General features: G+C 55.3%; 1 protein-coding gene across 19 annotated transcripts in view; it reads right to left on the bottom strand.

Moving 5' to 3' along the window:
- The window catches only part of NCOR2 (nuclear receptor corepressor 2), a 213,762-nt gene that overhangs the window by 18,588 nt on the left and 180,049 nt on the right, over positions 1 to 15,125 (bottom strand). For all 19 annotated transcript variants that reach the window (XM_071816031.1, XM_071816038.1, XM_071816039.1 and 16 more), the window contains 10 exons: positions 13,905 to 14,142; positions 9,821 to 9,976; positions 9,201 to 9,340; positions 9,016 to 9,121; positions 8,230 to 8,334; positions 7,240 to 7,343; positions 4,732 to 4,882; positions 1,714 to 1,866; positions 1,238 to 1,324; positions 511 to 788 (listed from right to left, as the gene is read on the bottom strand). In XM_071816031.1, the coding sequence (XP_071672132.1) occupies positions 511 to 788; positions 1,238 to 1,324; positions 1,714 to 1,866; positions 4,732 to 4,882; positions 7,240 to 7,343; positions 8,230 to 8,334; positions 9,016 to 9,121; positions 9,201 to 9,340; positions 9,821 to 9,976; positions 13,905 to 14,142 (1,518 nt within the window). The remainder of the gene's footprint in view (positions 1 to 510; positions 789 to 1,237; positions 1,325 to 1,713; positions 1,867 to 4,731; positions 4,883 to 7,239; positions 7,344 to 8,229; positions 8,335 to 9,015; positions 9,122 to 9,200; positions 9,341 to 9,820; positions 9,977 to 13,904; positions 14,143 to 15,125) is intronic.

Below are 15,125 nucleotides of genomic sequence, written 5' to 3'. Positions count from 1 at the left end.
GTGAAATGAGGTAGGACTACAAGGTGCCATGGGAACCCTCCAAATATTTGGAGCCCAACAGGAGACAGCACGCCACGTTTCATCCTGGCTAGTGGCCTCGTTGGGTTGACACTTGCCCATAAAGGGAGGAGACCAAGATTATGCACACCCAAAGTCACAGCCACTGAGGGCATCGAGTTGACTTTGGCTTTGAATAAGAGACAAACGCGTCTCCATCTGTGTACACGTATAGATGAAGCATCACTTTCTTAATGTGCCAGAGGCTGCTGAGGTCCCTTTCCTGGGTTTGATATTTATCCACCGGGAGGGATCATAGCCTGCTTTGGGTTCGGAGGAACCTTTAAAGATCCAAAGATGGGCACGGGCAACCTGTACCCAAGCAGAGCCTCAATTCTGAGCAACCCAAGAGCCATTCTGCTCTCCTTTTACCTTGGGAATGGTCCCCAGGGTCTGGGCAAGGAGAGCAGCCTGAGGAGGACCCATCTCATCTGCTGTTCGCCCCACACTCACCTGCGTGATGGAGCCTTCCTTCAGAGGTCTGCTCAGAGAGATGTCTGGTGTCCGCCTCAGCTCCTCCCGGGGAATCTCATGGATTGATCTTCCTGCTTCTTTTACCGTGGCCACCAAGCCTTCATGGGCTGGTTTCATTTTCAGAGGAGCAAGGCCCTCATGAGGCCTGACCTTATAGGCATCAGATAAGTCCCTCGGTGGAGTGTTTTCCCTCTTGAGCTGTTTGGCTTCTCTTCTGAGGTAGTCCTCATGGGCCTCCACGTAGGACCGAGGTATTCCTGCAACCCCAAGCAGACGATGGATGCAGAGGGTGAGTCCCCAGCCATTTCCAGTCTCCCAGTCCCCATGGGGATGCTCAGTTCAAGGGGGTCTCTAGTTAATGCATGTAACTCGGTGACTGATACCCAACTGACACACAGAGCAGCTGTATCACTAACACAGTTGGACCACTCCCCATCTACCATCACTTTCTGGACTCATTTTGCATGAGTTTCAACCTGCCTTCATGAGAGTCATCGAGAATTTTACCCCCAGTTTTGGTGAGAGTTTAGGTTGGTAGAAGTTGAGCAAGACTAACAATCTCTGAGCACATAGCTGAGGCTGCAGAGATCTGCAGTTGGACCTTGACATGTCCATCCTTGTTTCCTCCTGCCCTGGCCTGACACCAAGAACAATGGGCCACTCATGTTACCTCTGGCCATGGCCACCTTATCCTTGCAGTCTTTACCTTGTGTAATTGAGCCCCGCATGTGATGCTGCTCCTTTAGGTTGTGGGGACTGTGTCGGTCTGGAGGGATTGCTCGACCCATGAGACCTAGAACAGATCGAAGGGGGACAGTTGGGTTGTGACACAGGGAGTTCATTTACAATGAATACATCACAGTGTTACCAGGGACTCCTGGGCCAACAAGGAAAAATATGAACAATTTTTAAATTATTTATCTTTCTTTTAAAGTTTCCTTCTTTTTTGTAGTCTTGAAACTGGTCTACCAGGACAGAAACCAAAGGCAAACAGGCCAGTTTATGTCCCTTGTTTTCCCATGCTGGTCAGATGCTGCCCCTGTTGGGATGTGCTGCATGGTCCCAGCCAAGCGCTGCCAGAACACGGGCAGGGGAAGGTGCATCATGCAGACAAGAGACAAGATGGGGTCTTTGCAGGTCACTACTAACACAGCATGGGTGCAAGGTTTCACCCAAACCCACCTTCAATGCTGGCAGATAAGGTATCACGAGCTGATAAGCCCCGGCTGATCCTCCCCTCCATCATATCGTAGGTCCGCTTGGTTCCTGCGGTCTCATGAGAAGCTCCTGAGCTCCTGCTGTCTTCTTTGGGACACTGAGAAGCAGCAACTCCACCTGGGGAAGGGAACACCAAGAAACACCATCAGGAGCACAGAAAATCAGCACTGGCTCAGGAGGCCGTTCACTGCTGTCTGGGTGTGTTGCTGGAAGCTCAGATCAGATCCCAGCACTGGCTACCGCTCCGCAATGTCGGGACCATCGCATGATGTTGGCTTCCAAGAAATTCAGCTGGTGTTTTCTCCCCTCCCTGCCTGCCTCAGACTCCCCATCTCTGCCTCCCACTCGGGCAGGAGCATCCGCCCATGGTGTCCCGCTCCCTCGCTCCCCGCCGGGCCACGGGGGCCGGCGCAGCGCTGGGGCGAGCGCCTGCGGTTCCACTGAACTTGGCCTTGTGGGTCTGGGGATTTTTTTTTCCTCTGTTTGTTTTGATTCTTTTGCTAGACACCTACTGTTTGGGATCCTGGCCAGCCTTAACATTTGCTGAGACACTCCCTGGGTGAGAAAATCAGGGAAAAGGGGTGGGGGAGAGGCAAAGCTGAGAACGGTTCCTTTGGAACAGCGGCGAGCGCGCACAAGAACTGGGAGAGATGGCGAAAAGTCCCACGCAGGAGTGATGGAGCAAGAACCAGCGTGACGGGAGGCCACTGACCGCCTACTTGTCCCAGCCTGGAGCAGGTTCTTCTGCAAACCAAGAGTGGACGATGTCCTGAGCAACAGCCCCCTCCCCGCTGCCAGCACAGCCCAGGCGGTATCTTGCCCATTGTGTGCAGTGAGACGGGAATTTACAGGCAGCTTCTGATCCTGCCGAATGCCTCGTGTTCATGTACCAGGCTCCAATGGGGGGATGTTGGTTTGGAGAGGTAAATACCTCTGCCCATCATCCCTGGCCTGACCACGGATTGCCAGTGCCCTGATTCCTCCTCTTTGTGGGCAGAGAAGGTGGTTATAAAATTAGGGAAAACAGAGAAGTTAAAAACATTCATTCCATTGTGGACAACTGGGAACAAAAGTCCTCAGCAAAACCAGTAATTAATAAAATGGGATTATTACAACTTCACACCCACTGTTGGTTTCTGCAATCGGCACCCACTCAGTCCAGAAAGTGTTGGGGGCTGCGTGTGGGGAAACAAGAGGGGAATCTGTCCCTAGTCCTTCACTACAGATTTATTTGATGGGAAAAATCTGGGGGTGACATTCAGAATCAGCCCAGCACCTCGCGGCAGGTGTGGAGCGATGTGCCCGCACCCTGTCATCAAGGCACATCTGCTGCCAACAGCCCTTGCGCAGAAGGGGACACAGTCCCGGGCACCCTTTGTACTGCTGGGAAGCAGGGGGAGGACGTTTGGGAGAAGAGAGACTGAACAGAAAGCAAATCACTCCAGAACCACGTCCCTTGCCTTGCAGCAGCCATCAGCAATCATATGCAGCATGAGAATAACCAATCTAGCACAATTCAGCTCACACATGCTACAGGATCTCGCCTCATTACAGCTCTTTTATTTTAAGCACCCTCATGACACTAAAGAATTTGCAATTTTTTTTTCTGCTTGCCAAAATTCATAATCACTAACAATTTCAGTTTGCTTATTTAATTTTTGTTTTTAACTCTTCCACTTCAGGCTGCAAAGCTGCATGGGGGGAAGGAGAGAGGCAGCAGGGCTGGCCAGGCTGCAGGAGCAGGAGAGATGACTTCGGATGCGATAAACGCTTCCGAGCACGTAAAAGGCTGCCGTGGGGAGGAAGGAACTAATTCCTCATCTCTGTCCCCAGGAGGTAGGATGAGAGGCGATGGGCTCAGGCTGTAGGCCAGGAGATGGGCTGACACCCACAAGTGCAATGGGGAGAGCCCAGGCTGCCGGTCTCCTTTGCCGCCCTGGTTGCACCGTTTCTGAGATCAACCTCATTCCACTCCAAGTTCAGGCAGAGGAGATTAAAATAGCTTCTTGCACAAACAAGTCCTGAAATGCTTCCCGTCTCCTCCATGGTCTGAGCCCTGCCAACTGTCCCAAAGGGCGCCCAGACACGAGTCTCCCGTGGTGACACTTCTGATCTGGGCTAGAGTTGACAGGGAATGCGGGCAGCAGTGGGACGAGCTGGTTTCCACGCGGAGGATGAGCAGCTCGGAGCAGAGCCCTGTCCTGAGAGGTCCCTGTGGTCTCAGGGCACACACAGAAGTGGCATCAGCTGAAGCTTGTGAGCTGTCCCCTGTGGCCTGGCCTGACCCCTCTGCCTCTGGCCTCAGATGAAGTAACTGGTCTGCGGTGAAACCAGCTGCCTGCACTTGTGAGCAAGAGGAAAGGGACCTCTGGACACCTTCTGCCTGCAGGACCGACCGCAGGGCCCGGGCTGCTGGGCAGGGTAAAGGGATGCTCTGCCCTGGGGATGGGGGCAGAGCGATCAGACAGCACAGAGACACCTGCTGAGGTCAGGATCTGCTCCTTAGTCACCTCCAAACACAACTGAGAGGTGACACACGAGGACAGCGATCCCCATGCACACCAGAGCTCACACCAGTATTTTAACCCACGACGACGGGGGGCCAAGAGATGCAGGATGCTCTCGTAGTGTTTTCAGACAGTACCTCCCTGCACAGGGGTGCTAGGGATGAAGGCAATACCTTCCCGCCTGGTCCTCTCCTCTCTCCTGCTCCCCAAAACTAGAGACCCCGTCCATGGCCACGGTCCCATCGCACCCCTGCCCACCGGCAAAGCTGCCTCCAAGGCAAGACAACCAACCACACAGGACAGATGGACACTCAGCTGGGCTGTGGGCAGGGGTGACGGGAAGGGAGAGGAACGATGCTGGAAGTAAAGACGTTAGGCTGGACCACTGCACTTCATCAGGCTTTGCTCAAACAGCTCCCGACTCCCAGCTCCAGTAGCACAAACCCCCCTAAAAAGGCTGAGAATTCCAACTTACCCTCGTAGGACAGCACATGGCCTTTCTTCCCTTCGTAGATGACATGTCCTTTGGGCATGGCATCCTCCCGCGCCTTCTCTGCTCTGCTGGGGCTGTCTTCTCCGATTATCCTGGTAATGGTTCCTTTGTACAGCACTTCTGCCGGGGTGCCCTTGGAAAGCCACCAAGATCCATATTTAACAGTGTCACAAGCAATTAAGCAAGCGGGCGCGCAGGGACAGGCTGTTCCCCGCGGGAGGGAGAGCGCGCCTGGCCTCCGTAAACCAACAGCGAGGGACTCGCGGCTTAATTATTGATGAGGATGGTAACGAGGAGCGGTAAAAAGGTATGTGATCTGTGCGAGGCTGCTGGGAAGAGGTGGAGGGTGAGGACAGCGCGGATCTCCAAAATAGCAACTCTATCACCTGTGTGTTTCGGAATAAGCTACCCAGGTCACTTCCACCCCATGGGTTTGGGGGGACAGCGCTGGTGCCCTCCTGGGGACACCTCGGTGACAGCTGGGACTGCTTGAGCATTAGCTTTTCCCTGCAGCCTGTTTTCCCAGCCTGGTACAGAGCCCCAGAGACGTCCTGCCCAGCCAGGTCACGTCTGCTGGCAGCACGCGTGACTTTCCGAGAGCTGCGGGGGCTGGCAGCGCGCCTGGGTGACACGGCAGGTGTCAGTGAGCCCGGTCCCGCAGCAGGTCAGGGAGCAAAGCTTTCCGGTTAGCTCTCCAACAGGATCAGGCTCCTTACACACACTGGCGTGAACCGGAACCTTTCTTCCCCACAGGTACACAGATGCAGCTCACTGCCACCTGCCCCTCTCTGAATCCCCTTCACAACACCCAGAGCTGGGTGTCCTTGAAGATTACACTGGTGATTAACACCCCTCTGCTGTCACAACCTGTTGGTGCTGACCGTGAACAGCCACCGCGGGGTGACAGTCTCCCACCCCACTGCTGGGATGGCAGCGATGGCGATGCTGTCAGAGCCAAGCTCTTGCCTGGCGCCCGCCTACTCTGCTCCTTCAACCCCATCAGCCCTAGGACTGATCCTCGTGGGAAGCTCGGGGAAGTGAAGTCTTTGCTGGTGCTCCCAGCTTGTGCCAGCGCAGACCATTTCCCCACCCCAGCATGGAGATGTCCCTGCTCTCATCACCAGTGGTCCCCAAAACCCCGCTGCAGCCACGGGGACGTGTCAGCGCGCGGGTTCAGCACTCTGACGGCTCAGTGTTCTGATGGCTCAATGCCCTTGCAGCACACCCGGTCCCAGCTCTCGCAGCCCCAGGTAAGTCACCTTTCTTCCGCGGACGTGCTCTGAGGGGATTTGAAAGCAGGTGATGACAGATGGCTTCAGAGCAGAGAGCTTATATTCAAGATGTTTCTTCTGTGAACTGGATGACTAATCTGAGATCAAATGTCAGCTCTGGAGCTGCTGGCAGAACGGGGGGCTCCTTCTCCCCAGAGGGGGCAGAGGGACATGGGCTGCTGGGCCAGCAGCAGGTACTGCCCTGCGTCTGGGCTCGGTACCTTATTTCCAAGCCAAAGCAATTTAGATGGATGTAAAACAGTGTCTTGGCAAACTCTGCTCATCTTGTGATCTCTGGTACATGCTGCTCCAGACCCTTCATGCCCACCCGTTGCTGTCCACAGCTGCTGCAGGGGCACACGAGGGGACGGAGCCCTGCCGGGTTATTTACAGCCCTCGAGCAGCCGCTCCTGGCAGCTGCTGGACGCAGGGCACCAGGCGAGATGAGCTTTGCTCTGGGCCAGGACTCAGGTTCAGGTCCCCAGGGCCAAAGGGAACGTGCTCACCCTCCTTGAAGGACGCAGGCAAAAAAAAAATCTGAGTGCGAGTGGCTTTAAATATCTGAATGATGGCCAGATAAAATCCCCACGGGAAACAGATTTTTTCTTTTATAATGCTCTCCGCTCTGTTACCAGATGAGCAATAACTCACACTACAAAAAACTATCGCCCGCTTGCCAGCTGCTCTTCTGAAGATGGATGGTGGAGATTAAGGCCAAAGTATCTTCCTGCTCAGGAGAAGCTTTGGGCAGGACCAGGACCTGAGCACAGCAGCTCAGCCTTGGCAGGAGCCTTCGCTCCCTTACATGCACCTCACAGCCTCCTCCTCTCCTCCGCCCGGTCAGGGTTTTCCACCCGTCTCCTCCTCCTCTCCGCTCCACTTTCTTCCACTGGCAAGATTATTTTCCCAGAGCCATTTAAAGCTGCTTTTGCCTCTGTTCCTGACAGCTCAGGAAAGCAAAGCGGGGTTTAGATGTGCTTTAAGGCCCTGCAACGCTGCTGGCTGAGCTCTGCTCAGCTCATGGAACAGGGTTTGTGCCAAGCTGGAGGGTTTTTGCCAAGGTTCTGGGCCACAGACCTCTCCAAGGGGCTCTGCGGGACAGGAGCATCGCAGCCCCACGCCGCTCAGCCCCACACCGCATGCTCAGCGCGTCCCACAACCCCCTGAACCCCGTATCCAGCACCCGGGAAGCAAAACCCGCCAGAGATGAGGGACCTACGTGTGTGATGGACCCTCGGTAGGTGATGGGTGACTCCGGTGGGGGTCTGGACGTGGGTGTTCCCTTGGTGATGCTCCCTCCCGAGGCAGAGCTGAGGGAAGTACCTGTAAGGTCACAAAGCTGGTGAGCTGGTGGCTGGATTAGCTGCTCAGCACAAAACCCGTGGGGCTGACAGCAGTGACTAAGCGCAGGATTCGACCCAGTCTCTAGCAAGCTGAGGGACTGGAGGGGAAGCCCTCCAAGAGACAGCAGTGTTCAACCCCATGCCTGCAGAGCCCTCCCTACCCAGCCCCTGAGGGACCGAGCCCTGCAAGCTGGGAAAAAAATAAAGGGTATTTTGAGGTGATCAACTCTCTGTTGCCTTTGTGGAGGTGCTGGGCAGATTTACAGGCCTGGGAGAAAGTAGAGCCCATCTCAGCCTCCCCTGATGTGATCTGAGCAGATCTCTGGCGAGATGCAGCTTGGGGTGGTTTGAGTTCATTCGTGTTATTTGTGCTGGGTGGAGCGAATCCATCGCACTCCCTGCATCCCATTGCCTCAGCTGGGGGGTTCACAAGCCAGAATTTGCACTTAAAAGCAACACCTTTGCATTTATTTTCTTCTGCCTAGCTAATGGGGAAAGAAATACAGGATGGCTGGATTTAAATGAAATGTGGTGCCTGCCCAGCTGCAGCAGCATAGTGAAGAGCCTGAAAATGAATTAATGGCATTTAAACAGGTCTTGCTTTGTCATAACCAACTGATTTTCGGGCAAACGCAAAACCTCCACCAGGATCAAAGCCTGAAGCTTTGACGCGGAGAGATGGCTAGAAACATTGAGATATTGTGCAGATCTCTCTGCCACCCCGCCGGCAATGCTGGAGAAAAGTAAAGAGAGCTCTTTGGTGGGAGACAACCCCAGAAATCAAACCCGAAATCAGCAGGCAGGTGCAGCCAGCGCAGCGTTGGCCTCGCCAGGCAGTGCCAGCACCCTTCCCTCCCGCTCCTCACCCCGCAGGATGGAGCCCTCCTGGGACGGCTGCAGAACCAGACTCTCCGGCTGGCTGGCCTGGCTTCTAGGAGAAAGTTGTTCCTGCTTTACTCCAGGAAAAGGCACTGGAAAACATGAACCACGTATCAGCACAGGGCACGGGGCCACGGCCGCTCCAGCCTTTCACCTCTGGGTCAGCACCTCCTTGGCACCTTCGGTGTTCCCATCGCTTTGCGATGGCCTTTGCCAAGGCTGTGGCGGTTGGCAGGACACACAAGCACTGGCGAGCAGAGCCAAATCGTTGTTCTCAGCCTGGTGAAGGCACTGCACCAGGAACCAGGCTGGCATTGAAAACCCAGCGCTGGTTTATAATGGGACCCACGCACGTTGGGAAATAGGGCCCGGCTCCCCCCTCCCCAGACCGGTCCTGCTCCAGCCCCTCCTGTTGCTAAGAAATGCTCTCAAATCCGCAGACTAAACACTTTCTTTGTTCACTTCAGGCCATTTACTCTTTATCCTACCGGCCTGGAGAGCGACAATGTATTTCCTTCCTTCGATCACACTATTAGCTGGAGGGTATTTATAGGCTGGGATGTGTCCCCGACCAAGCTGATGCTTTCCTATACTGCACAAATTTATCTCCCTGTGTCTCTGCTCTCCCGACAGACTAATCCTTTCATCCTCTTAGCAGGTCTCTGCACTCCCTTGCCACGTCCTGTGCTCCTCCTTTCCGCTGTGCTGCCGGTGAGCTCGCTCCCTGCTGCCCTTGGAGCACGTGCAAAATCACTCGCCTCCCAGTTTCTTACCCAGTTTCTTGGGATCCATGGTCAGCGGGAGGCCCATGGCGATGGAGCCGGCGGGGACCTTGGCGTGCTCAGAGCTGTAGGGCGTGTGGAGCTGGATGGGCATGCCCTGTGGTGCGAGAGGGGAGTCAGGGAGCGGCTGCCGGTCCCTGCGAGGTGTCCCCAGCGCTCACACCCCACAACCCTACCTGGGAAATGGATCCGACGGGTCTCTCCAGCACAGAGGGATGCTTGGTGGAGGAGATGAGGGGAGGAGGGTTGGAGATGCTTGCTAGTCTCTGCAGCCCCGAGCGAGAGCTCTCATGCAGGTTGAGCGGGATGGGGTGCCCTGTGCGGAAAACACAAGCATTAGTGAGATCAAGGGAAGGCAGAGTGGATGCAGCTACTGAAGAGGAAAGGGACAAGGGACAGAGCGGGGGATGGATGTGGTGAACTGCCCGGCTGTGCCCCTGCACTAGGGTCCAAGTCACACAATCGTTTTGGAAAGGGCTAGAATAATTTATATCCCCACCTTGTCCCCTCTGCAGCCAGAGGACGTTCTGCACCCAACCTGTCTGCCCTCCTGTTGGACATGAACAGCACAGGGACGCTGCCTGAGCACCCTCAGACCACTGTGTTTGCAGCGAGGGATCCCCCTGCCTGGCCAAAGCCAGGGGGTTAGCAGGGGTCTGCTGAACCCTCTCTCTTAGCTCCCCCGAAAAAGCTGCACTGATTTAAGAGGACGATCTGTGACCCTGGCCGCAACGCCAGCCTCTGTGCTCGGCCCTGCGTCGGGACAGAGGGCACATGCCACGTGGCTTGTACTTGCCTGGTGGGTTATACTGGAACAAGTGGGGCTCCGCCTGGGGAGAGGTTTTTATCACATCCCGGGTGTAGGACAGGACAGGGGGCCAGCACGAGGCGGCCGTCAGCTCTGCGCTCAGCTTCTGAGCCTCTGCGATGGATGAGAAATGCAGGGACTTCTCTGCAAGGGGAACATAAAGCAGAAATGCTCAGCAGCCCCCATGGGCGAGGGGTCTCTGCGGGCATGGGCAGCGCAGCCAGAGCCAGTGTGTGGTGTGGGAAGAGGCTTCAGTTCAGTCCGACCTGACCAGGAGATGTGGGCTGAATTCCCCAACCAAACGAAAAAGAAAAAGCTTCAGTGTCCCTGCCTGGATCTGACACCATTTCTTTTACTCAGATGTTTAAAGCGCAGCGGGGAGGACGGGTGTCTGTGCTGGTGACTGTTGGTGCTCGGTGCCAGCCGGGACCCCCATGGACACCCCACCCCAGCCAGGAGAGATGGCGTTCGGCGTGCAGCTGGTCATGGGGACTGGCACAGCGCCCAGCTCCTCACGTCCCAGTTCCTCACCAGGGCTCCCGGGCAGCTCCCGCTGCACCCACCGCGGCAGGGCTGGGGGATTCATGGAGATCCTGCCCAACCCTTTGCCGAGGTTAAAGCCAAGAGGCACCAACATTGGCATCACTCCAGGGCATGGGGGACATCCAGCAGGCACTGGCTCATCCCCATGTCACATCGTGATGTGAAAGCTCAGCTGCTATTAAAGGACAGTTGCTGGCTATAAACCATTTGCAGGCTGTGGGAAGTGGCCAGAAATAACGGCATGAGCTTGTTGGACAGCAATAAAATAATGAGCAGTGCCTGAAGCGACCAGATGTTCTCCGAACACCTGGAACAACTGCACAGTATGATACTGTCAAAGGCAAATGAAGGCCAAGATGGGCTCCGTGGGATGACCAGATGCCTCTGTGGGGAATGGGGTGGTTTGCTGGTCCTCTGCGAGGCACCGGGGCTGGGGCAGCAAAGCTTCCTGAAATTGTCTGGCTCGGGGTATAGTGGATGTCAGGGTGGGTTCACCCTGGCTATAAAAAGGCTGATCAGAGGCCAAGAATCGCCTGACGACAGAGGAGCTGTGCTGGGGATGCCCAAGCCCTGCCAGGCTCTGCAGGGTGCTGGGAAACGAGGGGCTTCATCTGCACCAGCTCCATCCCAAGTGCATCCTCACGCTTCGCTCAGCAGATGGAGGAGACAGGCTTTTTGGGATAGATTATGGTCAGGTTTGTGAGGATTCGCTTGTAATCGATAAATGCTTAATTTTGCATTGCCTTTTTCCTCCAGACCCACCCATGTAACGTCCGCATTGACCAGAAATTAGAAACTGGGCAGTAAACAATAGCAATCGCCAACGAACTCAGCCTTTAACCATCAATTTTTGATAAAAATAGAAGCCTGAATCCCGCTAAGCCTAGTAACAAGGCAAGTAGATTATCAGAGGCCCAATTTAATGAGGCTTTACTGCATTATCATTATTAATGCTCCGTGTGCTCAGAAGCTGGGAGATTATTCTTGTCCCCTTCAGCGAGAGAAGAAATCCATTCTCGGCAGGCAGAGGTGTCCAGGCACTCGCACCTCTGAGCCTGCTGGGGCCAGACCTCGCCTGCAGCCTCTTCTCTCCCCACGCTGGATCCCAGAGCGGATCCCTTCACCCTGCTAGTGTGGGGGAATCCAAGCACATCCCCCAAATCAATGGAGATGCTCTACGCTCCCTGGTTTCCTCCACGTCAGCTCAGCCCCCCTTGGCTTTGCTTGCGCGGGGGTGAACGGCGCTGGGATGTCCTGGCTGAAGATGCTCTTGGATGCCAAGACACCGTCAGCCAAGGCTACGTGCACCCTGGATGGCTCTTGGAGAGCCCCGTCCTCCTCCCCGCCCCGCGGGAGCCGTCCCCTCCCCTCTATGTCTCTCCAGCCTGTGAAACGCAGCCAGGTCCTAATTGCCCCCGCATTAGAGGGTGGCTATAACTCAGCCAGCTTTTGATAAAATAGCACTTAGGCAGGGAAGAGCAAGTTCCTATTACCGTTTATCAAGCCCCTGGAATGGGAGCGAAAGAGTCAGAGTTTATACGATCCGTCATCCAAATTAATGCTCTTGGCTCCCCATCGCCTACAAAGGCCAAACGAAACACAACTAAATCAACACAAAGCACAGCGCTGGCTTTCAAAGCGGCGAGCGATAACCAAAGATATGCCCGACGGCGACTCGGCAAGGGGAAACGGGATCTGTCTGCCTGCTGGTGAGATGCAGGCAGGGCTGCCTGCCTCTGCCTGGCCCTGCAATTAGCAGCTCGTTTTGGGAGGCAGGGGAGGGCAGCTCTGGGGAAGGTACGGCCAGGCTGGCCGCTCTCCAAGCCGATACGGCCGCTGCCAGCAGCTGCGAGGCGGCTAACGCCTGGTCCAGGATGTGTGCAAGACTTGGCTTTGAAGCGGCTCCAGAGCGGCGTGAAGGACGTTGATCTCTGGAGCGGCTGCAAGAGTTCAAGCTCTCTTATCGAGCAGGGGAGGAACGGGAGAACCTGCTCCGGCGGGGCTGGCGCGGGGATGCTCTCCTGGAGGCGTTGGGGCTGCGCTGGACTCTCCTGTTTAACGTGAGGTCCATGGAAAGGTGGTGTGGCAGCACCGTGCCTGCAGTCTGGACGCTTGCCACTTCACTGGGGTGCTTTGGAGAGCAGAGGAGGGAAGGGACATACACAGATTTGCCAGGACTATCTGGCTATCTCCCCTCTAACCCTTGATCCGCAGCCGGGATGTGCTCCAAGAGACAGACACAGCACTGAGCAGCTGCCCAAGTCCACACCTGCACCAAAACCAGGGCTACAGGGGACATGATTTCTCCCCTCGAGGTGACCCTTGCAGACCTGCTAGTTCCCAAATGAGAGATTTGTTCCCACCATGGACAGAGAAGACCAGCACCACCTCTCAGCGGGGAACCCCCCCTTTTCGAGGTGAGCAGCCACCTTCCTTGCTGATATGCGAAACATTTTGGAGGTGTGACGCACACATGCTGCTCCTCAGTGTTTGAAGAAAATTTAACCAAGTTCCAGAAACCAACAATTCTTGCAAGGATGTCCTTCTGTCCAGAGAGACATGACAGCTTGGGCCTGGGCGCTGCAGAGCAGGTTGCTGGGATCCTGGCTGCCGGAGGGTGAACTAATGCAGTCATTTTCCAGCAAAGATCACAGCCCAGGTCCGGTGCAGATCTGGCTCATCAGTGCAGTCTCTTCCACCTTCCATTTCCACGCATAAGCAGGTCAGCTTTTCAGCTGCACCCGTCCTCATGTAGGATCCAGCACTGGGGAACATCCCACCCACCCAGCCAGACTTCCCTGCTCCTCTCATCGTGCTGCTGGTGACAGTGTCTCATTGTCACATGCAGCTGAAACAGAGGCTGGCTACGAGGGGCAGGGACACAGACTGTGAACTGGAACAGACTCTGACACTCAGATTAAAACCACATTTAAAGGATGGTCTCATCAGGACTTCTCGTCTCTCCTTAACCTTGATCCCCAGGTGCTCAAGCTAATAACACTTCAGATGCTCAACGGTGGGAAACTCTGAATTGCTCATTAGGCAGCCAAACCACATCAGAGCTATTCGGGGGAGAAAGCACTGGGAATCTTTACAGGAACCTTTGGACTCCGAGTCACAGTATTAGCATTGATTTTAAATGAAATAATGGTCCCCGCAGAGCATTAAAAGCATTCTTTATAGAAAGCCAGCAAGGTAGAAAAGAGCCATTGTACCCAGAGCCCTGGCACATCTCCAGGCCCCTTTGCTCTGCAGTGAATGGCAGAGCCGCTAATAAAGGCAATCTTCACCTCCTCAGCGCTCCACACTGGCCCGGTGTTTGCTGGAGGCTCAGTGAGACATGATGTACTGTCTAATGAACATGGGAAATTAGCCATGGCTCTCTGGTCCTGCTTCAAGATGCTATTAAAGAGCTTTCAAGGGTTGGAGCAAGCTTACACTGAAGAGGAGGAAAGCAAGCGTCTGTGTACAGCTGCACACACCGGGCGTTTCTGTGCGGATAAACACAGCGACACGCACACCCTCCTACCTTCCTTGTCACCGACAGCGGGGCTCCTGCTCTTTCCCCTGGGGCTGCTGCTCGGCGGCTGCTCCTTCTCCACCTGCTGCTGCTGCTGGGGCTGCGACAGCTTGTTTGGGGGCAGGTCCTCGCGGGCAGACTCGTGGGCTTTTGTGATCTGCTGCTGGTAGAGGGCCAGGGCATGGGGAGGCACCGGAGGCTTCACACTTCCACTCTGCAACATCCCCTCCGAGAAACCTTCGGAGATCTGCAAAGCAACAACAGTTGGTGACACTGACCGTGTGCTGCTGACATCTGTAACGGTCTTGGAGGCATCAAGGTGTTCCGAGAAGCACCTGTCCCACTCTATCACCGCAAGTCTTGCCAGCCCAAACAGGGCTCCAAAGCTCACTGGAGATTAAAAAAGCCCACAACAAAGAGTATCAGCTCTCTGCTGGTGACACTACAGGAGGGCCTCAGGCTTCCCTTGTTGGAAACCTCTAATCCACAGTTAAGTGCTTGTAACTTTTGCCAGAAGTTACATTCCCGCAGCCACATCACAAGCTGTAACACGGGAAACTGGAAAAGCATCAGGAAAGGGTCCTCCCTGAGTACTCAATACCCCCAAGCAGGGTTGTCCTCCATCCACGCCCCACGATGCTGCTCCTCTGGTGCTGACCCTGGAGATGTCAGGGTACTTTTTGTCACAGCCCAAGCCATGGCACCAGAAGGAACCCTCAGCGCTGGAGAATACGTGTTCTGGCTCCTGGTAGCCAAAAAGAGGGACCAAGCAGAGCTTCTGGAGGAGGAAGAGCAGAAATGCTTCTCATGCGGTACCCTTCAAGCATGAGATGAAGAGACGCACAGGGCTGGGAAGGTGCACAATCGCTTTTTAAAGCAACGGGAGGCAGCAGTCATGTGGCAAGAAGCTTTTTCTGTCCAGATCTCCCACGTCTTTCTGATAAAAGAGCTCAAGGGACATCCAAACGCTGCTGGCAGAGCTGCTCCAGCAGCTGGGAACACGCTCTGCACAGGGAGCACCTTGTGTGCTGGGAGCTCGCACCACCCCGGCTCAGCTCTCTGCGGACCACGAGCTCGGCCATCCATGGGGGTAGGCCCATCCTCACAACCCTGATGCACGCAGGAGAAAGCCCGACGGAAGAGACCCTCAACATCACTGAGTCCAACTGCTAACCCAACATGCGTATGGCACACGTAGCCGCTGTGCTCCCGGTCCCGTCCCTCGTTGGT

Source organism: Patagioenas fasciata, chromosome 17, assembly GCF_037038585.1.
Source record: "Patagioenas fasciata isolate bPatFas1 chromosome 17, bPatFas1.hap1, whole genome shotgun sequence".
Taxonomy (NCBI): Eukaryota; Metazoa; Chordata; class Aves; order Columbiformes; family Columbidae; genus Patagioenas; species Patagioenas fasciata.
This window is presented reverse-complemented; position numbering and strand designations above follow the sequence as displayed.